Genomic DNA, 22,221 nt, shown 5'->3' with positions numbered 1-22,221 from the left:
GCTTAATTAAAAGTGGATATCTGGGGGCCTGGCATGCGGCAGCGTTGCGGGTGGGAGCGGCTGCAACGCCGGTGCCTGAGGAGCGATGCCAAGGGAAATCATCACCCACAATTGGGCCAGTGCAGCAATCAGATTGAGTTCGAGTTCTGGAAACAGCTGTGCACTGAGCATCGTATCAGCCCCGAGGGCACCATGGAGGAGTTCACCACTGAGGGCACTGACCGCAAGGACATCTTTTTCTACCAGGCAGACGATGAGCACTACATCCCCTGGGCCGTGCTGCTGGACCTGGAGCCCCAGGTGATCCACTCCATCCTCTACTCTCCCTATGCCAAGCTCTACAACCCAGAGAACATCTACCTGTCGGAGCATGGAGGAAGAGCTGGCAACAACTGGGCCAGCAGATTCTCCCAGAGAGAGAAGATCCACGAGAACATTTTTAACATCACAGACCAGGAGGCAGATGGTAGTGACAATCTAGATGGCTTTGTGCTGTGTCGCTCCATTGCTGGGGGGACAGGCTCTGGCCTGGGCTCCTACCTCTTAGAATGGCTGAATGACAGGTATCCTAAGAAGCTGGTGCAGACGTACTCAGTGTTTCCCAACCAGGACGAGATGAGCAACGTGGTGGTCCAGCTTTATAATTCACTCCTCACACTCAAGAGGCTGATGCAGAACGCAGACTGTGTGGTGGTGCTACACAACACAGCCCTGAACCGGATTGCCACAGACCGCCTGCACATCCAGAACCCATCCTTCTCTCAGATCAACCAGCTGGTGTCCACCATCATCTCGGCCAGCACCATCACTGTGCACTACTCCGGCCACATGAACAATGACCTCATCGGCCTCATCGCCTCACTCATTCCCACCCCATGGCTCCACTTTCTCATGACTGGCTACACCCCGCTGATTATGGACCAGTCAGTGGCCAGCATGAGGAAGACCATGGTCCTGGATGTCATGAGGTGGCTGCTGCAGCCCAAGAACGTGACGGTGTCCACAGGCCGAGACCACCAGACCAACCACTCCTACATCGCCATCCTCAACACCATCCAAGGAGAGGTGGACCCCACCCAGGTCCACAAGAGCCTGCAGAGGATCCAGGAATGGAAGTTGGCCAACTTCATCCTGTGGGGCCCCACCAGCATCCAGGTGGCCCTGTCGAGGAAGTCTCCTTACCTGCCCTTGGCCCACTGGGTCAGTGGGCTCATGATGGCCAACCACACCAGCATCTCCTCACTCTTCAAGAGAACCTGTCGCCAATATGACAAGCTGAGAAAGTGGGAGGTCTTCCTGGAGCCGTTCCGCAAGGAGGACACGTTTAAAGACAACTTTGATGAGATGGACACATCTAGGGAGATTGTGCAGCAGCTCATGGATGAGTACCACGTGGCCACACGGCGAGACTACATCTCCTGGGGCACCCAGGAGCAGTGAGTCCCCCAGGACAGGGACCTTCATCTGCCTTACTGGTTGGCCAAGGCCCTGCCTGACTGACCACTCCCTTAGAGCACAGATCAGGGACCTCACACATCTCTTTCTCATATACATGCATTTTCTGTTAGCCTGCGAACACATTACTTCTCCTCTTATGAGACTATGTATCTTTAATAAAGCAGTGGATATAAATTTTTTTTAAAAAGTGGATATCTGGGGGGAGTGCACTGACACACTGGCAATCCCAGCACTTTGGGAGGCTAAGGTGGGCAGATCACCTGAGGTCATGAGTTCAAGACTAGCCTGGCCAACATGGTGAAACCCTGTCCCTTCTAAAAATACAAAAAAAAATTAGCTGGGTGTGGTGGCACTTGCCTGTAGTCCTAGCTACTCAGTAGGCTGAGGCAGGTGAATTGCTTGAACCTGGGAGGTGGAGGTTGCAGTGAGCCAAGATTGCACCATTGCACACTGGCCTGGGCAACAGAGCGAGAGTCTGTCTCAAAAACAACAAAAAAAGTGGATATTTTTAAAACCTTTATGTTTTTCTCTTTTTGGATCTTGTTCTTCTGGAAAAAGATTTTTTCTCAGTTGACTGAATTCCTTTTCTCCGTTTTGTCTTGCTACCCTTAATGCACGCATGAGGCCCTAAAATAATTTCTGATGGCCTAGGGCTCCTTGAGAAGAACAGAAAAGGTGCCATGCATGCCATTTTGGGAGAAATTTCTGTTTTTCTCTTGAAAACTCAGCAATTAAAAGCAGATAGGTCCCCCTCAAAGTCTGTTTTTGTCTTCCAGCTATCCCCGTTTATTGGGCCCTGAAAACTGCATGCTTTTCTAGCCCTGCTCTTAAAGAGCCCCACTAGAGGCCAATAGTCCAATTAGGAGATTGGCGAACAGAAAATCTTGTAGCTACTGGATCTGCTTCTGTTTGTCTGTGCAGTTATATGTGTTGTGTGTGATGTCTATAAAAAAAGAGAGCTCTAGGCCGGGCGCAGTGGCTCACACCTGTAATCCCAGCACTTTGGGAAACCGAGGCGGGCAGATCACGAGGTCAGGAGATCGAGACCATCTGGCTAACACGGTGAAGCCCCGTCTTTATTAAATATACAAAAAAATTAGCCAGGCGTGGTGGCAGGCGCCTGTAGTCCCAGCTGCTCAGGAGGCTGAGGCAGGAGAATGGCATGAACCCAGGAGGCGGAGCTTGCAGTGAGCTGAGATCCTGCCACCGCACTCCAGCCTGGGCTAAACAGCGAGACTCCGTCTCAAAAAAAAAAAAAAAGAGAGAGAGAGAGCTCTAATTAACTGGCCTAAAGGAAAATAAGTGCTTTGATCAAATATTTTTGAAGGGAAAATAAAAGCTGTAATACCTTTTAGTTCGTGTGACTTTAATCCTTGAGAAATAAAAACAGTCTTAAAGATTACTGGTAAAATGCAAATGTTGTGAAAATGTAGACAGGTGGTCTAAATTATATGGGACAGATATTAGGTTTGCTAAATGTTTTACAGTTATAAACTGCTTCTTTGGACTTTGAGAACTGTTTAACTTGCCTACTTTACAACTTGGCAAAGCCCAGGACTTGGCAAGAGACTTGGTAAGGCTCTTAATCTTAGCAAATAATCATTAATCATAAAATCTCAGTAAAATGTTCTAAGAAGGAATGGACATGGAAATTTTTGTCTAGGGTTAAAGGATTATTTTAAATAAGATAAAGCTAAAGGTTTAAACAAGTTGTGGAAGGTTTCTTGCAAAAGAAATTCTGTGTGTGAACACTAAATTCAAAAGGGTATTATATGTTTTTCTGTAAATAATTGAGCATTAAAATAAAAGCACAAGGTTTTCTTTTTCTTTTTTTTTTTTTTTTTTGAGATGGAGTCTCACTCTGTCGCCCACGTTGGAATGCAGTGGCATGATCTTGGCTCACTGCAACCTCTACCTCCCAGGTTCAAGCTATTCTCCTGCCTTCGCTTCCTAAGTAGCTGGGATTACAGGTGCAGGCCACCATGCCCAGCTAATTTCTGTTTTTGTTTGTTTGTTTGAGAGGGGGTCTCGCTCTGTCACCTAGGCTGGAGTGCAGTGGTGCGATCTCGGCTCCTGGCAACCTCCACCTCCTGGGTTCAAGCGATTCTGCCTCAGCCTCCCGAATACCTGGGATTACAGGTGTGCACCATCACACTTGGATAATTTTTATATTTTTAGTAGAGACAAGGTTTCACCATGTTGACCAGGCTGGTCTCGAACTCCTGACCTCAGGTGATCCACCTGTCTTGGCCTCCCAAAGTGCTGGGATTACAGGCATGAGCCACCATACTTGGTATCACTTAACTTTCTGAGGAACTGCTAAACTGTTTTCCAAAAATGACTGCACCATTTTATAGTCGCACCAGAATGTGTGAGGGGTCCAACTTCTCCACATCTTTGTCAACACTTGTTGTCTGTCCCTTTAATTACAGCCATCCTAGAGGGTGTGAAGTGGTATCTCATTATAGCTGTGATTTGCACTTCCCTTATGACTTATGATTATTATTTTAAGACAGGGTCTTGCTCTGTTTCCCAGGCTGGAATGCAGTAGCGTGAATGGGGCTCACAGCAACCTCAACCTCCTAGGCCCAAGCAATCAGAGCTGGGACTACAGGCATGCGCCACCGTGCTCTACTAATTCTTAAAATTTTTTCAAGTATCTGCTTTTGGTGAAGAAAAAAAATTTTTTTCTTGTAGAGATGGGGTCTTGCCATGTTGCCCAAGCTGGTCCTGAACTCCTGGGTCGGGTGATCCTCCCACCACAGTCACCCAAACTGCTGGGATTATAGATGTAAGCCACCACACCAGGCCCTTTCTTTTTCTTTCTTTCTTTCTTTCTTTCCTTTTCTTTCTTTCTTTCTTTTTTTCTTTTCCTTCCTTCCTTCCTCCTTTCCTTTCCTTCCTTCCTTCTTTCTTTTCTTTTCTTTCTTTCTTTTTCTTTCTTTTCTTTCTTTTTCTTTCCCTCCCTCCCTCCCTCTCTCTCTCTCTCTCTCTTTCTTTCTCTTTCGAAGGAGTCTCGCTCTGTTGCCCAGGCTGCTGGAGTGCAGTGGTACAATCTCGGCTCATTGCAACCTCTGTCTCCCAGGTTCAAGCGATTCTCCTGCCTCAGCCTCCCAAGTAGCTGAGATTACAGGCATGTACCACCATGCCCAGCTGATTTTTGTATTTTTAGTAGAGATGGGGTTTCACCATATTGGCAAGGTTGGTCTCAAACTCCTGACCTCATGATCCGCCCTCTTCGGCCTCCCAAAGTGCTGGGATTACAGGCGTGAGCCACTGCCCAGCCTTTTTTTTTTTTTTCCCAAGGAGACAGGGTCTTGCTCTGTCTCCTGGGCTGGAATACAGTGGCTCAATCATAGCTCCCTGCAGCCTCAAATTCTTGGAATCAAGCAATAATCATACCTCAACCTCCTGAGTAGCTGGGCCCTCAGATGCACACCACCATATCCGGCTAACTTTTAAATTTTTCTGTAGAGTCAGGGTTTGCTATGTTGCCCAATCTGGTCTCAAACTCCTGGCCTCAAGCAATCCTCCAACCGCAGCTTCCCAAAGTGTTGAGATTACAGGCCTGAGCCACCATGCCCAGCCTGATTTTTTTACATGTGCTTATTGCCCAGTTGAGTTTCTTCTTTGAAGAAATTTCTATTCACATCTTTTGCCCAGTTTTTAATTGGGTTATTTATCTTTTTTACTGAGTTCTAAATGTTCTTAATATATTCTGCATCTTAGACTGTAGTGAGATACTATTATTTCAAACATTTTCTTGCATTCTGTCTGTTGTCTTTTTGTTTTCTAGTTGGTATTGCTTGAAGCACAAAAGTTTTAAACTTTCATGTAGTCAAATTTATCCATTTAAAAATCTTTTATGTATTATTATTATTTTTTTGAGACACAGTCTCACCGTTGCCCAGATTGAAGTGCAGTGGTGCAATCTCAGCTCACTGCAACCTCTGCCTCCTGGGTTCAACCAATTATTGTGCCTGAGCCTCCCAAGTAGCTGGGACTACAGGTGCATGCCACCACACCTGGCTAAATTTTGTATTTTTTGTAGAGATGGGGTCTCACCATGTTGGCCAGGCTGAGCTCAAACTCCTGGCCTCAAGCAATCCACCCACCTTGACCTCCCAAAGTGCTGTGATTACAGGCATAAGCCACTGCACCTAACCAATTGTGTATTATTCTTGCAACATTTCTGTACATCTAAAATTATTTTAATGTTAAAAAATGAAACATTACATATAAGCATACTAAAAAGTTTAGAAAACTATGCACTAAACTACCAACAGGGAATAGAAACTGAATTTTTCATTTTCTATCCTGTTTCTTTTTTTCCTGAATTATACAAATGATGCAAATTCTCTGTAGAAATTTTAGAGATTAACACATTAGTAAACCTACCATCCAAAAGTAATACTTTTTGAGATTTGACACTTCAAAACCAGCATATATATTCCTAGCACATAAATAACCATTTGTATATTCTTACACAAATATATAAACATTTATAAAATCTAGAATCACTTGTTTTACGGGGAGGGAAGGCCATGTCAATAATGTAGGAGGATGCATGGCCCATGGACTAACAAAAATTTCTGTTGTAAATGTTTGACACCAAGGGGAAGTGCTTGACTTAGGCTGTTCAATGGGTGATGATTGAGCTGGCTTTGGAAGGTGAATGCTCTAGTCAAGAAATGTAGATGCTGCGGTGATGGAAACACTTGATAGTCAGGTGGGCTGGAGGTAGGAAGGAGAAGGTAAGCTGGAGGGTACTTGATTTTGTTTTGCGTTTTTGTTTTTTTGAGACAGGGTCTTGCTTTTTCTCCCAGCCTGGAGTGCAGTGGTGCCATCACAACTCACTGCAGCCTTGATCTCCTGGGCTCAAGTGATCCTCCCACCTCAGCCTCCCAAGTGGCTGGGACTACAGGTGCACACCACCATGCCCAGCTAAGTTTTGTATTTTTTTGTAGAGACAGGGTTTCACCATGTTGCCCAGGATGGTCTAGAACTCCTGGACTAAGGGATCCACCCACCTCGACCTCCCAAAGTGCTGGGATTACAGGCATGAGTCACTGTGCCCGGCCAAGGATCCTGGATTTTGAAGGCCCCTGGATGACAGTGAATGTGATGCTGTAGGCCACGGGGCTTCCCTGAAGAGTTCTGGGTAAGGATGCAGTGTGGTAAGCTTTGTATTTCAGACAGTTCATGAAGTTGTGTGGAGGACAGATTGGGGGAATGGGAGCGTGAAAGCCAGGGACAAAGCTGGGCAACCATTGAAATGTCTATAATACATTTTATATGCTGACTGAGTACAAACATAGAGGTGACCATGTGTCTTGGCTGGCTGGAGACAATCCTAGATTACAGCTTTGGTCCCAGAGTAATTATATTAACAGCTACTTTCATGCTCGAACATGTCTCAGTCTGAAGATTAAGTATCATCTACATATACACACCAACAAAACTTCCACAATTCTTACCTTTACTATGTGAAATGCACTGATATTTTATTCTCTTTTTTTTTTTTATTTTTTATTATTTTTGAGACAGAGTCTCACTCTGTCACCCAGGCTGGAGTGCAACAGTGTGATCTCAGCTCACTGCAACCTCTGCCTCCTGGGTTCAAGTGATTCTCGTGCCTCAGCCTCTCAAGTAGCTGGGATTACAGGCATACGTCACTACGCCCAGCTAATTTCTGTATTTTTAGTAGAGACAGGGTTTCACCATGTTGGCCAGGCTGGTCTCGAACTCCTGAACTCGAGTGTTCCGCCTGCCTCAGCCTCCCAAAGTGCTGGGATTATAGGCGTGAGCCACCTCGTCTGGCTTTTTTTTTTTTTTTTCCAAAAAAATGTTGGTTGCAACCTATTAAATTGATTTCGTGACACACTAGTTCATAACCCTCAGTTTGAACAACTCTGACCTAGACGCCTGCCAAGTCTTGGGAAAACAGGAAGGAGTCAGATAATTAAGTTTGGGAGATGCATGGTCTAAGGCCTTGGTTCTGAACGTTGACCGTGCAAGATCATGTGAGGTAGGACTGAACACGGAGATCTCCAAAACTGCGGAGAGTTTTGCGTGTGCACATATGCACAGACATCTACATGGAAACGGCTGTAAAGCATCCAGCCATAAGGCGTACAAGGGTATATATACTTACAGAGTTAAGAACCACTATTCTCAGGAGTTATAGACGCCTGGGAAGACGCCCAGGATGTAGGAACAGGGAGCAAGCGAGCGTGTGGCACCTTGAGGGTGCTCCGCGCGTCTCCGTAAAGCCAACGAGCCCCTCCTCTTCGCTGGCCTCTCCGGGGCCTTGCTGACTAGTGGTCGAAGCCACAGGACCAGGTGCCGGTGGCCAGCGTAACTCGGGCAGACCCGCGGCTTCCCCTCGGCCGCGCCAGGACGCTCGGCACGCGGCGACGACAGCCCCACAGTTCCCCGCGCGCGCAAGCGCAGGCGGCGGCTCCCGGCGTGCAGCTCGGTGGCGGCTGACCCGGCAGTGGGCCGCCTCAGGCAGCCCCGGCCGGGCCGCCCGGGTCCCCGGCAGCGGGGTAGGATGGCGCTAAAGCGGATCCAGAAGGTACGCACTTTCCCACCCTCCAACTCTTTGGGTGTCCGAAGCGTCGAGGTGTGGGCTGGGCGCCGCTGCCGTGAAGTGAAAGGTGACGGAGGCTCCGCGAGTCGCGGATACACCTGCCTAGGAAGGAGGCAGAACAGCCTCCCGCGCAGCCTGAAAAGCTAACGCAGCCTGAGAAGGGGATTGCGCGAGCGCGGGGCGGGGCCGGGCCGTGGCCACGTGGGCTGCGTCACGCGGGCGGGGCGCCGTGGGGCCACCTGCAGGCTCCTGGACAGCGGGTTGCTCTTGTAGGGTATCCAGAAGGGCTGGATGGGTATCTAGAACGGTATCCAGGATGAAGGTGGGTCCTAAGGGATGAGTAGGAACTCGGCAGGTGGGGAAGAGGGAAAAAGGCTTTCCCGGCAACGGGGAGACCACCAGGCTTGGAGGACTGACAGGGTAGCGCGGAAGCTGAAGGGCAGATGGTGTGGACTCGGGTGGTCCTTAGGGGCAGTGCTGAAGTAACTGGTTTTTATCCTGCAGGTAAGAGGGAGTCCATAAGGGTTTAATGCATTCACTAGAATTTGGAAAACGCACAACAGTAGAAGAAAGAAGTATTTCTAATTCTATCACTTTGCTATTTGTTAACATTTTAGCATACGTATCTTCAGTTTTGTTTCTATATTTAAAACAATTATACTGCATTTTGTATTCCACTCATTCACATGATAGTAAATGTAAGCATGTTGTGAAGTAGTATTTATAACTTTTTTTTTTTTTTTTGAGACAGTCTTGCTCTGTCGCCCAGGCTGGAGTACTGTGGCACAATCATGGCTCACTGCAGCCTCAACCTTCTAGGTTCAAGTGATCCTCCCTCCTCAGCTTCCTGGGTAGCTGGGACTACATGCCACCATGCCAGCCAGTTGTTTATTTTTTGTAGAGACAGTGTCTCACTATGTTGCCCAGGCTGGTCTCATAATCCTGGGCTTAAGGGATCCTCTTGCCTCTGCCTCCTAAAGTGGTGGGATTACAACGTGAGACACCATGCCCAGTCCTATAACTAATTTTTAACATTAGCTTTCCACAAGTACCTGACTAGTAACTTATCTAGTCATTATCTGTAGTAGGTAAAAGTATGGACTTGGGTGTCAGACAGACCTGGGTTAGAGAATGTGAGGTCACTTATAGTGGGACCTTGGGCAAGGCACTTAATCATTCCTAGCCTCCCAGTCCTACATGTTTACAGAGTTGTTTTGAGAATTAAATGCTATGAAATGTGTGTAGCACATGCTTGCTGTATACCAAGCACTCAATATGAGTTAGCTGCTGTTATTGTTCAAAATTCTTCACTAAGTATTTGCTGTTATGAACTTTGTATTAGTCTGTTTTGTGTTGCTATAAGGGAATATCTGAGGCTGGATAATTAATAAAGAAAAGAGGTTTATTTGGCTCTCAGTTCTGCAGGCTGTACAAGAAGCATGGTGCCAGCATCTGCTTCTGGTGAGGCCTCAGGAAGCTTACAATCATGGCAGAAAGCAAAGGAGAAGCAGGCGTGGCACCTGGTAAGAGAGGGAGCAAGAGAGATGCCAGCTCTTTTAAACACCCAGATCTCGCATGAACTAATAGAGTGAGCACTCACTTATTATTGCGGGGGGGCCACCAAGGCATTCGTGAGGAATCCACCACCATGACCCAGACACCTCCCACCAGGCCCCACCTCCAACACTGGCGATCACATTTCAGCATGAGATTTGGGGGGGGGGGGGGGGGCGGAATATCCAAACCAGATCAACCATCATTGTACAGTGAGCCTTTTCCTTAATTCACATTACTGGGTTTGATTGCCAGAGGTGGAATTACAGGATCTCTGAGAGTATGACTCTTTTTTTTTTTTTTTTAAATAAATAGCTGTCCAAAAGAGAGATAATTTTGATGAGTTATTCTCTGAAAGGGGTCATCTGTCATCCTAGGACTTTGAAGCAGGTGAATGACATGCTGAGATCTGTGTTCTAAAAAGATCTTTCTGGCGGCAGTGTGGCCTGAAGTGGGACAGAGGGAGACTAGAGGCTGTTGTGAAGGTTCGGCAGAGGCTTTGTCCAAATTAATGACCATGGAATGGATGCTAGGCCAGAGCAGTGCCTGGACCACATTGCAGAAGTGGAATTGACAGGACTTGAGGAGAGGATGTGGTGAAAGTGAAACAAGGAGGTGTACAAAATGGGTCACTTAGTGGATGGTGGTGTCATTGTCTAGGATGGGGAATCAGAAGTTTTGACGGCAGGGAGGAGGATAGGAGAGATTAAGGAGTAAAGGTTTGAGCCTACATATTCAAATGTGTAGGCTGATAAGATTTATAAAAGGGAGGGTTTGGAAAAACAAGTTTGGACTTTGAGCATGAAATGTCAACTATAGATCCAAGGTAATTGAAATCATAAGGCCAGGGAGAACTTTTCCTTGATAAGAATCAAGGACAGGCTGGGTGCAGTGGCTCATGCCTATATCCCACCACTCTGGGAGGCCGAGGCGGGTGGATTGCTTGAGTCCAGGAGTTGGAGACCAACTGGGCAACACAGCAAAATTCCATCTCTACTAAAAATAAAAAAATGGCCGGGCAAAGTGGCTCATGCCTGTAATCACAGCACTTTGGGAGGCCAAGGCGGGTGTATCATTTAAGGTTAGGAGTTTGAGACCAGCCTGGCCAATGTACTGAAACCTCTTCTGTAATAAAAATCCAAAAAAAATTAGCTGGGCATGGTGGTGCATGCCTGTAATCCCATCTACTTGGGAAGCTGAGGCAGGAGAATTGCTTGAACCCGGGAGTGGAGGTTGCAGTGAGCTGAGATTGAGCCACTGCACTCCAGCCTGGGTGACAGAGCAAGACTCCATCTAAAAAAAAAAAATTAAAAAAATAATAGCTGAGCATGGTGACGCACACCTGTAATCCCAGCTACTCAGGAGGCTAAGGTGAGAGAATCACCTGAGCCCAGAAGGTCAAGGCTGCAGTGAGCCTCACCACTGCACTCCAGCCTGGGCAACCAGAGTGAGACCCTGTCTTAAAACAAAAACAAAACAAGAATCAAGGTCAGGGCTGGCTTCGTGTGTGTGTGACGCATTCACTCTCACAGGGCCGCAGGCTTGGATGGGCTCTGCCTTTGGTTTTATGCTCTGCTGTCACCATCAGGAAATTCTTAATAATTAATGAACTTGAGACCCTACGTTTTCACATTCACAAGGCCCTGCAAATTATGTAGCAAGTCCCGGGGAAAAACAACAGAACTGTAGGAAATACAACTTTAAAAGTGTGTCAAGCCTGCAGTGGTGAGATGGCACCATTGGGCCACCACTAGTTAGGATGTCTTGGTGCAAGTGACAGAGGCTGAGCTGCTCTTGTGCATGGAATTGGAGGTCCCTGTGGCAGAACTTTGGGAGCAACTCAGTCCCCCTCTCCTGGTGTGTTCCTGTGTCACCCTGGGCTGAATGGCTCTGGGACACACAGCCTGCTGGACATCTGGGAGGAATAGAGACAATTGCTTCCAGAAGAACTGATGAGAATGTTCTCAGAAAGCCCAGCAGATCTTTTTTTCCCTTTGCCTTGTTATGAATTATGTCTCATGCTCATTCCAAAACCAATGAGTGGCAAGGAGTCTGGTTACTCTTAGACCTGGAGCTGACAGTGAGTTGACCAGAACTGAACAGGAGTCCTTCAGAAAGGAGGAAGGCGGATGGGTGCTGAGCAGGTAGCCAGCAGTATGCGAGCCTGAGCCAGCTGTGTGGTGTCTACTAGCTGCCCCCTTAGTTTCCAATCCACAGCCCTTTCCAACCAACTTCAACCCTTTAAAAAAATGTTTTCAAATGAATGTTTCAAATTGAATGTTCCGAATTGAATGTTTTTAGATGCACTTTTTAGTTAGTTAGTTAGTTAGTTAGTTAGCTTTTTGAGACAGGGTCTTGCTCTGTTACCTAAGCTGGAGTGCAGTGGCTCAATCATAGCTCACTGCAACCTTGACCTCCTGGGCTCAAGCAGTCCTCCCACTTAGCTTTCCCAGTAGCTGGGATTACAGGTGCCTGCCACCACATCTGGCTAATTTAAAAATTTTTGTAGAGAGTGGATTTCACCATGTTGCCCAGGCTGGTCTCAAACTCCTAGGCTCATGTAATCCTCCCACCTCAGCCTCCCAAAGTGCTGGGATTACAGGTGTGAGCCACTGTTCTCAACCAGGACAGGGTTATATGTGGCAGCATTTCAATTTTTCAATGTTGGTTTTTTTTCTCTTTGATACATGTATTAGTCCATTCTTGCATTGCTATTAGGAAATACCTGGCCAGGTGCAGTGGCTCATGTCTGTAATCCCAGCATTTTGGGAGGCTGAGGTGGCAGATCATCTGAGGTCAGGTCCTGGTCAACATGGTGAAACCCCATATCCACTAAAAATACCAAAATTAGCTGGGTGTGGTGGCAGGCGCCTGTAATCCTGGCTACTTGGGAGGCTGAGGCAGGAGACTTGCTTGAACCCGGGAGGCAGAGGTTGCAGTGAGCTGAGAGCATGCCACTGCACTCCAGCCTGGGTGATAGAGTGAGACTCTGTCTCAAAAGAAAAAAAAAGAAAAAAAGAAATACCTGAAGGCTGGATGAGGTGGCTCATGCCTGTAATCCTAGCACTTTGGGAGGCTAAGGCAGGTGGATGGCCTGAGCTCAGGAGTTCAAGACCAGCCTGGGCAACATGGCAAAACCCCAGCTCTACCAAAAATAGAAAAAATTAGACAGGCATGGTTGGTGGCATGTGCCTATGGTCCCAGCTACTCAGGTGGCTGAGGTGGAAAGATCGCTTGAGCCTGGGAGGTGGAGGTTGCAGTGAGCCAATATTGTGCCACTGCACTCCAACCTGGGTGCCAGAGTAAGACCCTATCTTAAAAAACAAACAAACAAAACAAAACAAAACAAAACAAAAAACCTGAGATGAGGTAATTTAGGAAGAAAAGTTTTAATTGGCTCACAGTTCCACAGGCTGTACAAGAAGCATGGCACTAGTGTCTGCTCTGCTTCAGAGGAGGGGAAACTCACACTCACTGTGGAAGGCAAACGGGGGGGCAGAGCAGACATGTCACATGGCCAGAACAGGAGCAAGAGAGAGAACAAGGGGAGGTGCTCCACACTTTTATTTATTTATTTATTTTTGAGACAGGGTCTCACTCTGTCACCCAGGCTGGAGTGCAGTGGTGCAATTTCTGCTCACTGCAGCCTCCGTCTCCCTGGTTCAACTGATTCTCATGTGTCAGCCTCTGGAGTAGTGTGTGCCACCACACCTGGCTACTTTTTTTTGTATTTTTAGTAGAGACGGGGTTTTGCCATGTTGCCAGGCTGGTCTTGAACTCCTGAGCTCAAGCGATCCACCCGCTTGGGCCTCCCAAAGTGCTGGGATTACAGGCATGAGCCACTGTGCCCGGCCATGACACACTTTTTTTTTTTTTTTTTTTTTTTTTTTTGAGACGGAGTCTTGCTCTGTTGCCCGGGCTGGAGTGCAATGGCGCGATCTCAGCTCACTGCAAGCTCTGCCTCCCAGGTTCACACCATTCTCCAGCCTCAACCTCCCCAAGTAGCTGGGACTACAGGTACCTGCCACCACACCTGGCTAATTTTTTGTATTTTTAGTAGAGACGGGGTTTCACCATGTTAGCCAGGATAGTCTCGATCTCTTGACCTCGTGATCCAGCTGCCTCGGCCTCCCAAAGTGCTGGGATTACAGGCACAAAGTGAGCCACTGCGCCCGGCCCGTGACACACTTTGAGACAACCAGATCTTGTGAGAAGAGGAGAATACCAAGTGGATGGTACTAAACCAATCACTTCCCACCAGGCCCCACCCTCAACATTGGAGATTACAATTTGACAAGAGTTTTGGGTGGGAACACAGATCCAAACTATATCAATACATATTGAACACATATATTTTGCGATAGATGTGCTTTAAAGAAAATTTGGAAAGCACCTGGCTGAGCAGGGTGGCTCACGCCTGTGATCTCAGCACTTTGGGAGGCTGAGGCGGATGGATCACTTGAGGCCAGGAGTTTGAGACAAGCCTGGCCAACATGGCAAAACCCTGTCTCTCCTAAATATACAAACATTAGCCGGGCATAGTAGTAGGTGCCTGTAATCCCAGCTACTCGGGAGGCTGAGGCATAAGAATTGCTTGAACCCAGGAGATGGAGGTTGCAGTGAACCAAGATGGCGCCACTGCACTCCAGCCTGGGTGACAGAGCGAAATCCTGTCTCAAAAAAGTAATAAAAAGAAAAAAAAGAGAATTAGAGAAAATTTGGAAAATACCCCCAAAATTCAGTTTTTAAAAAACTCATCTCTAGTCATCTAAAGTGGGTCACTTTTTCTTGCTGGAATGTGTGCCATCCAGTTCCCCTCCTGGGGAGCAACAAATGTTAAAGTAGTCTTCTAGAAATATATGTGTGTGTGTGTGTGTGTGTGTGTGTGTATTCTACCCATTCATGTAATTGTAGTTAACATTTTTGTGGATTTCTTTTCAGTGCCTTTGATGTGTATGTGTTTCAAATTGTTGTTGTCATGTAGTGCATCAAATTTTATACTCTGCTTTTTTCTTGCCCTTTTCCTCTAATGTTGTATCATGACATTTTCTCCTGCTATTCTGTAGTCTTTAAAACCTAATTTTCAGTGGCTGCATAATACTTGGTTTAGTTTCTCAAAAAAAAGTTTAGTTAACTTCTGATTATAAAGGTAGTAATTGCTGTTTAAAGAAACTTGGGGCTGGGCGTGGTGGCTCATGCCTGTAATCTCAGCACTTTGGGAGGCTGAGGCAGGAGGATCGCTTAAGGTCAGGAGTTCGAGACCAGCCTGGCCAACATAGTGAAACTCATCTCTACTACAAATACAAAAATTAGCTGGGCATGGTGGTGTGTTCCTGTAATCAATCCCAGCTACCCTAGAGGGTGAGGCATCAGAATTGCTTGAACCCAGTAGGCAGAGGTTGCAGTGAGCCAAGATGGTGCCAGTGTACTCCAGCCTGGGCAACAGAGTGAGACCCTGTCTCTAAAAATAAAAATAAAAAATAAAGAGAACTTGGAAGTAAGATAATACCATATTCATCTACTTCAAATGAATATTTTTTCAAATGTTCACATCTCTGAAATTGGGATGCTTCTTACGATAGCTGTCAGCCAGTTTACCTTCACTTAGTTGTCACTATCTGTATGAGTAAACTGGATCATGGCAGTTCATTATGAGGTAAGTGCATTGCTGGTACTATATTTGTTGGGTTTAATTGTTTTAAAAATATTTTCAAAAAGATAATGTGATTTAGCACTGAAAAGAAAAGCTTTTGTGAACACAGGCACAGAAACAGGAAAATGAAGAGTAAATTTCTTAATAGTGGAGCAAATATTTGTTGTTGGAGGAAGGACTGGAATTTCCTAATTCCATGTCAAGCAACCAAATTCTTCATAGCCCCAGAAAGGAAGGTACTACCTACCCTCAAGTTGATGAGGCTGGGTCTTTTTTTTTTTTTTTTTTTTTTTGCTGGAATACGTGCAAATAGATTGTGTATCATGGGCCTTTGCAGAATAAGTATTAATGGCTTGAAAGAAAACTCCAGAAATAGTAATAGAGGACTCTAAGAACTGCCATATCACCATTGTTTTGGAAGACACAGAGGATGATATTGTGTAGACATCAGTGACTCAGTGTTGGGCTCTGAATGGGAAGAAACTTTAGGAATACCTGAACAAACCAGTTTGTTTATTTCACTTGTTTTTCCTTTTTTTTTTTTTTTTGTATGCATGAATGATACTTAACAAGAAACACACAAAGCTATGTTTCAGCCTAAAATAATTCTTTTGATAAAAGTAATTTTAGTTTTTTAATTTTTTGAAACAGAGTCTCACTCTGTCACACAGGTGCAATCTCGGCTCACTGCAACCTCTACCTCCCAGGCTAAAGCAATTCTTTTTTTTTTTTTTTTCCCACAAGAAGAAAAAGTACATTTTATTTAATGACCAAGTACACACACATTCACACACACACACATATGTACATATAACCAAAAAAAATTTTTTTCTCATCACGTGGGATGCATTGTGAAATATTCTACATTCTTTCATTTAAAGAAAAATGCTGGTCACGTTTTAGTAAAAATCTTTCACAAATCACTAATATGTTACAACGCATAAATGCTCTAGAGCATTAACAATGCTAAGCTATAATTTTAGGGAAATATATAGTGATGCTCCTTCTTAGAATTAGCCCATGTGGTATTTTAGGTACTCAACTCAGAGAAAAAAAAAATGTAACATAGCCTTGTTACCATGTATCCAGCCTGGACATGGTACATGCTTTCAGTGAGCTTAAATCACCTACCTTCCTAGGCCCAAGATCTGAGGGAATGACTTGCAACTATGTAACAGGACCGTTTGTCTGTATTATACATTTTATATGTCTTTTTATGTGCATTGTTTCATTTGCTCCTCACAACAACCCTGTGAGGTAGGGAGGGGAAAATATCAGCTACACTTTATAGATAATGAAGTTAAAGTTCAGAGAGGTTAAGTGACTTTCTCAGTTACCTAGTACCAGGCAGAGACAGAATAAGAACTATTAACTTTTAGGTTGGGGGCCCTTTTCTCTAAACCACATAGCTTCGGAGAGTGTAATCTAACCCAAAATATTTTTACTGCTTCATCCTCATTTTCTATTGTTAATTCAGCTTTTTACAGAGTACCATAAAAGACCTAATTCTAAATTCATCATGCTAAATTTATGCTTCTCTATCAATGTAAACTTATGGCCATAGAATACATATTTTTTTTTTGGAAAGCACTGTCACTTTGGCTCTAAAGGAACATAAGTAATATAAAAAGTCCCAGAGGCCAAGGAAATTGAAGAGAAGTCAGAAGAAGAGATATAAAATGGAATGTATTAATGGATTTTAGTCCCTTTAACCTTGTACTTTTGTGAGAGGGTTCAATGGAGAGCTTTAATGCAGATGAGACTTGAAGCTTTTGAAGAAGATCTAAGTCTTGATGAGGTTATTCAAACTCAGATCTTGAATGCATAATGATGATAGGCCATGGTCTTCAAAAACGTGGTACTTGATGCTCTCCCACAGTGCTAGGACTGGAATGCCACAATACATATTGATTCATGTTTTTGTCCATTAATGGTCTGTGGGTTTCTTTAAATGAAGTCCATTTTAGAGTCCATAGATACCAGTGTTCTGCAAAACTGTTGGGGATTGGAGGCTCCCAAAAGACCCCAGATGCTCTGCCCTGCCCATGGCATCACCCTCTAAAGCGGGTCTTATGCCTCAGCCTCCTGAATAGCTGGTTGTAGGCACGTGCCACCAAGCCCAGCTAAGTTTTGTATTTGTAGTAGAGACAGGGTTTCACCATGTTGGCCAAGCTGGTCTCGAACTCCTGACCTCAAGCAATCTGCCTACCTCGGCCTCCCAAAGTGCTGGGATTACAGGCGTGAACCACTGTACACAGCCTGATAAAAGTAATTTTTAAATACAATTAAAGTTTATGTGCAAAGAAAGCATTTGTGTTAGTTTATTTGCCAGCATGTTTTTTTTTCCTAATTGTATGTAAAGTAAAATTGTGTCTTACAAAGGATGGAGTCTTGGAGGTGACGAAACACCATAAAGGAATAATTGATTGTGTACCATGGTTTGCTTAACTCTTCTCTACTATTATTCAATACTTTAACTTACTTTCTCTTTTTCAGAACTTCTCACTTTTATCATTGTTACTTGTAATAGTAATTACTATATAAACTTAACCTACTTAATCTTTTCCAATTAATAAAATATTTATATATTTAATGATTTGGTAATAAATTCCCATGGTTCAAAAGGTGCACAGGATATACAGGGAAAAGTCTCCCAACCAAGACTGTCCCTAGCCATCCAATTCCCCTCCTGGAGGGGCAACCAGTGTCGAAGTATTCTTCTGGAAATATATATATATTCTACTTATTCGTCTCCCTTTTTATAATACTAATTGTGGCATTCTCTATACCACTATTGTCTTGATATTTACTGGGTGCTCTTGCTTACATTATATACATTAAAAACTTACATGCAAAATTTGTAGCCACACAATAGTGCCGGCAAGTTGGCAGGCAAGCATGGTTACAACTTAACAGATAATTACACTGAGGCCCAAAGAGGTGAAAGTGATTTCCTCAGTGACGGAGCTCAGACTCAGACCTGAGTATTCTAACCCTGAGGTGAGCACAGGAATTCGATGTGTGTGTGGACTAGTTTCTTTCAAGTCACACCATTATTCCTTGAAATGCCAGTTAGCATTCGAAACTCCTGGGTGCTGGTTGGAGTCTATCAATAGGGATCCACACGTGGCCTTTCAGGGATCATTAAGTGCTGGTGTAACTGTTCATCACACCTCTAAAGGGGGAACATGGATTCTGCATATAGGCAGTGCAAAAGCATAGAGGTGTGGGAAAACCTTGGGAGGTGGAGGGGAATTGGTCTGTACTGCTGGCTTTTCCTGCCCCTGGCTGTTCATATAACCTCTTCAGGATTTGCCTTAGCAGTTCTGTCATAGAGCTAATTTATCCATGCAGTATTGCAATGAATATAAAAAATTCCCCTGCACAGTGATAGTGGAGGTGCTCTCTGAGGGGCACATAGCAGAGAGGTAAGCAAAAAGGAACTGTTCCACAGAGATTTCTGTAGCTCTTGCATTTCTGAGCCTGTCCTCGGTCCCCTTGTATGACCTCAGTTGTTCCCCAAGTTAAGTTCTCTTTTGGCCACTCCTAATGCTGCTTCCTGAGTGCTTGCCAAGTATAATTCATTTTACTTACGAGGAAATGGGTTCAGATATATTAGATACTAATCGAGAATTGGCCAGTGGTATACTGGTAGATGTTTAAAGATCAACCCTCGGGGAGAAAACATGGCCCTGATTTGTAGCATTTGCTGGCTTCTGTGATGTTAATACTTCCATCTTGGCTGATTAAATTTGAAGTGAAGGGGATAAATGCAGGATGGCCAGAGAGGTGGTTACTGAAATGATCAGCATGTCAGAGACATATGGTGAAATCAGGAGAGTTTGTGTAGATAGGACAGTGTTTGGCTTAGTTCAGGGTTGGTGTCCCATAAAGGGAATCTAGTTGTGGTATAATCCCTGATCCCCACTGGTGCAGTGTTAGACTTTGGCTCACATGCCAAAGTCTCCACATTCAGAGCCCTAGGACTTGCCACATAACCAGTGGTGACTAGGGTGATTGGAATGGTGGTTGGGGAGGTAGAGAGATTAGCACTTCCTTGGTGCTGCTTCTGTGCGTTAATTCATTAGCCTAGCAGTAAAACCTGGCACCTATCCTTCTCCCAGAACTCTCTCCTGGGCTGCTTTTCTTCCATATCCTTAGCACCTGGGGGCCTGGGGATGTCCTTTACCTGAGGAGGTGGGAGGCTAGGCTTGGGGGTAAGGCAGAGCTACATGTGGCTGACTTCTTGCCCTGCCCTCTTCCAGCTCTGTACCTTGAGTAGGTAACTTCATCACTTTACAATTCAATTTCCTAATGTATAAAATGGAAATGATCATACCTACTTCTCTGGTATCTTTATAGCAGGGAGTAGAGTCCTATGACCCACCGTGTCTCTAACCCCCTCCTGAGGCCTAGGAGCCTTCTCCCACCAGGAGAATTCCTTCCAGCTACCAAGATTGGTGTGTAGAGGCAGCATCCCCAGCATACAGCAGCTCTGACCCACTCTCTCATGTTCTAGGAATTAACCGACTTGCAGAGGGATCCTCCTGCCCAGTGTTCTGCGGGACCTGTGGGTGATGACTGTAAGTATTTTGGGGGGCTTCATGTTGTAGGAGCATTGTAATTAAGACCCCCAAATTTAGGCCAGGTGCGGTGGCTCATGCCTGTAATCCCAGCACTTTGGGAAGCCAAGGTGGTGGATCACCTGAGGTCAGGAGTTCAAAACTAGCTGGCTAACATGGTGAAACCCCTGTCTCTACTAAAAGTACACAAATTAGCCGGGCATGCTGGCACGTGCCTGTAATCCCAGCTACTTGGGAGTCTGAGGCAGGAGAATCTCTTGAACCCAGGAGGCAGAGGTTGCAGTGAGCCACTGCACTCCAGCCTGGGCAACGGACTCCGTCTAAAAAACAAACAAACAAACAAAACCAAACAACCAAATTATCAGCCAAGCAGTATTTAAGAAAACCAATCAGTTATTTTCCCTTCATTTGCTCGTGAATGGTTTTTTCATTTGAGGTCTAGGCCATGAGTTCACAGCAGCTTGGCTGGTCAGCTTATACTCAAAGTAGAACCTGCATTGCCTCTCATGTACCATAGACACTGCTTCCCTCTTCTGGCGCATGAGAAAGCCAGCTTGGCCTGAGGAGTCACATCAGCTGCTGGAAAGTGCCCTTGGCCAAGTCAAACTTGGGTGCTGGTGTAAATATTGTTGGAGTTGGTCTAGAGGACCTGGTGCTGCTGCAGCTCCTGGGAGCAGAGCAGGACAGTGGAGGAGGAGGGGCAGGGCAGGGTAGGGCAGTGGCCACTTGCCTCTGCCAAGGGGAAGGGCAATCCCTATTATTTTCTCCCACTTCCACTCTTCCCTGGCGGAGACTGAAGAAGCAGCTCTGGGCAGCTTCTCGGGAGAGAGAGGGAGAAGCAGCACTGCCTGTTCCAGGCCTCTGCTGTCCCTCACAGGTGCTGGCCGAGGCTGAGCTGCCCAGCACTAGGGTTTCCAGGTCTGTCCTCTGCCCACCCACCTTGCCTCCACTTTGTGAGCTTCTTGGGCTCTGGGACACCAATCCTTCCCTGTGAGGCTTCAGTAACTGCAGCCGTAGGAAAATAGGTGGGGAGGGGAGATACTATGTGTTCAAGGAGAGTGGTGTCAGGTACATATACCAAAGAATCAAAAACAGACTGAGACAGAATGTGTATGCCAATGTTCACAGCACCATTATTCATGATTTTCAGAAGCTGGTAACAACCCAAGTGCCCATCAGTGGACAATAGATAAACAAAATATGGTTCTGATACACATTACAACATGAAAACATCCTAAGTGAAATAAGCCAGAAAGAAAAGAATGAATGTATGATTCCACTTACATGAAATATCTAGACTAGGCAAATTCATAGAGACAGACAGTATATGAGAGATTACCTGAGGCTGATTGTGGTGGTGGGGGGAATGGGAGAAATATTGTTTCATGGATACAGAATTTGTTGGGGGTGATGGAAAGCTTTAGAAATGGATGGGGGGATGGTTCTACAGCATTGTGAAGGCATTTAATGCCACGGAATTGTACACTTAAAAGTTGTTTAACATGTTCTCACTCATAGGTGGGAATTGAACAATGAGAACTCATGGACACAGGAAGGGGAACATCACGCACCGGGGACTGTTGTGGGGTGGGGGGAGGGGGGAGGGACAGCATTAGGAGATAAACCTAATGCTAAATGACGAGTTAATGGGTGCAGCAAAACAACATGGCACATGGATACATATGTAACAAACCTGCACGTTGTGCACATGTACCCTAAAACCTAAAGTATAATAAAAAAAGTTGTTTAAATTGCATATTTTATTATATATTTTTAACTACAATAAAAAAAGAAATTTCACAAAGCTGGAAAAAAGGAGGGCATGGCATCATATGTGTGCCTGCATGTCCTGGGAGGGGACTGAGCTTAGAGGAGCCAGCGGTAGGCAGATGGAGCCACTGAAAATGGAGGACTCTAAAGGCTTTATGTGGGAGTTTAAATCTCATTTTTGGAGCAGAGCAGAAATGTTTCCCAGCTGCCTATGCAGAGTGTAAGAAACAAGAACGACTCTGCTCCACTGTCTCCTGGTACCTGCTCATCACTCTGCTCCCCACTAATCAGTGTTTACCTCATGTTGTCCTCACAAGTACCCCAGGTCTCCATAGCATGCTTCCCGTCTTACCTGTCACTTAAGATAATATCAGATTAAACTGGGGTCGCTGTAAGCTTGAACTAGTTCTTGTTTAGCCTTACCTGTCTAGAGGCAGCTCCTTGATGCTCAGCTCAGCTCAAATTTACCTTGCACCAGAGCCCAGTGCTAAGAGAGGCTAGCATCAAGGCCAGCCACCACAGTCAGACCTCAGTGGATGAGGTTCAGACAGCATTGGAAGCTAGCCTTTTGGGCCATTTCACACCCACCTCATGGGCTCACAGCCATTTCC

At 45.5% G+C, this 22,221-nt stretch overlaps 2 protein-coding genes across 21 annotated transcripts in view; one reads left to right on the top strand and one right to left on the bottom strand.

Annotated features, from left to right (window-relative positions):
• Positions 1–7,901, bottom strand: part of URGCP (upregulator of cell proliferation) — a 51,055-nt gene extending 43,154 nt beyond the window's left edge. For 3 of the 8 annotated variants that reach the window (XM_055293300.2, XM_055293298.2, XM_055293302.2), the window contains exon 1: positions 7,613–7,880. Coding sequence is in view for 2 of the 8 variants with exons in the window: in XM_063609595.1 (XP_063465665.1) it covers positions 1,183–1,379 (197 nt within the window). In the remaining 6 variants the exon portion in view is untranslated. The other 5 variants (XM_055293299.2, XM_063609597.1, XM_063609596.1 and 2 more) reach the window with 4 other exon arrangements.
• Positions 7,902–7,919: 18 nt separating this feature from the next.
• The window catches only part of UBE2D4 (ubiquitin conjugating enzyme E2 D4 (putative)), a 33,595-nt gene continuing 19,293 nt past the window's right edge, over positions 7,920–22,221 (top strand). For 6 of the 13 annotated variants that reach the window (XM_055293310.2, XM_055293309.2, XM_055293307.2 and 3 more), the window contains exons 1-2: positions 7,920–8,035; positions 19,777–19,840. In XM_055293310.2, the coding sequence (XP_055149285.1) occupies positions 8,012–8,035; positions 19,777–19,840 (88 nt within the window). In that variant the 5' untranslated portion in view covers positions 7,920–8,011. Of the gene's footprint in view, positions 8,036–8,255; positions 8,373–19,776; positions 19,841–22,221 lie in introns of those variants that run through there. The other 7 variants (XM_063609633.1, XM_055293306.2, XM_063609634.1 and 4 more) reach the window with 5 other exon arrangements.

Source organism: Symphalangus syndactylus, chromosome 9 (assembly GCF_028878055.3).
Source record: "Symphalangus syndactylus isolate Jambi chromosome 9, NHGRI_mSymSyn1-v2.1_pri, whole genome shotgun sequence".
Lineage (NCBI taxonomy): Eukaryota > Metazoa > Chordata > Mammalia > Primates > Hylobatidae > Symphalangus > Symphalangus syndactylus.
This window is presented reverse-complemented; position numbering and strand designations above follow the sequence as displayed.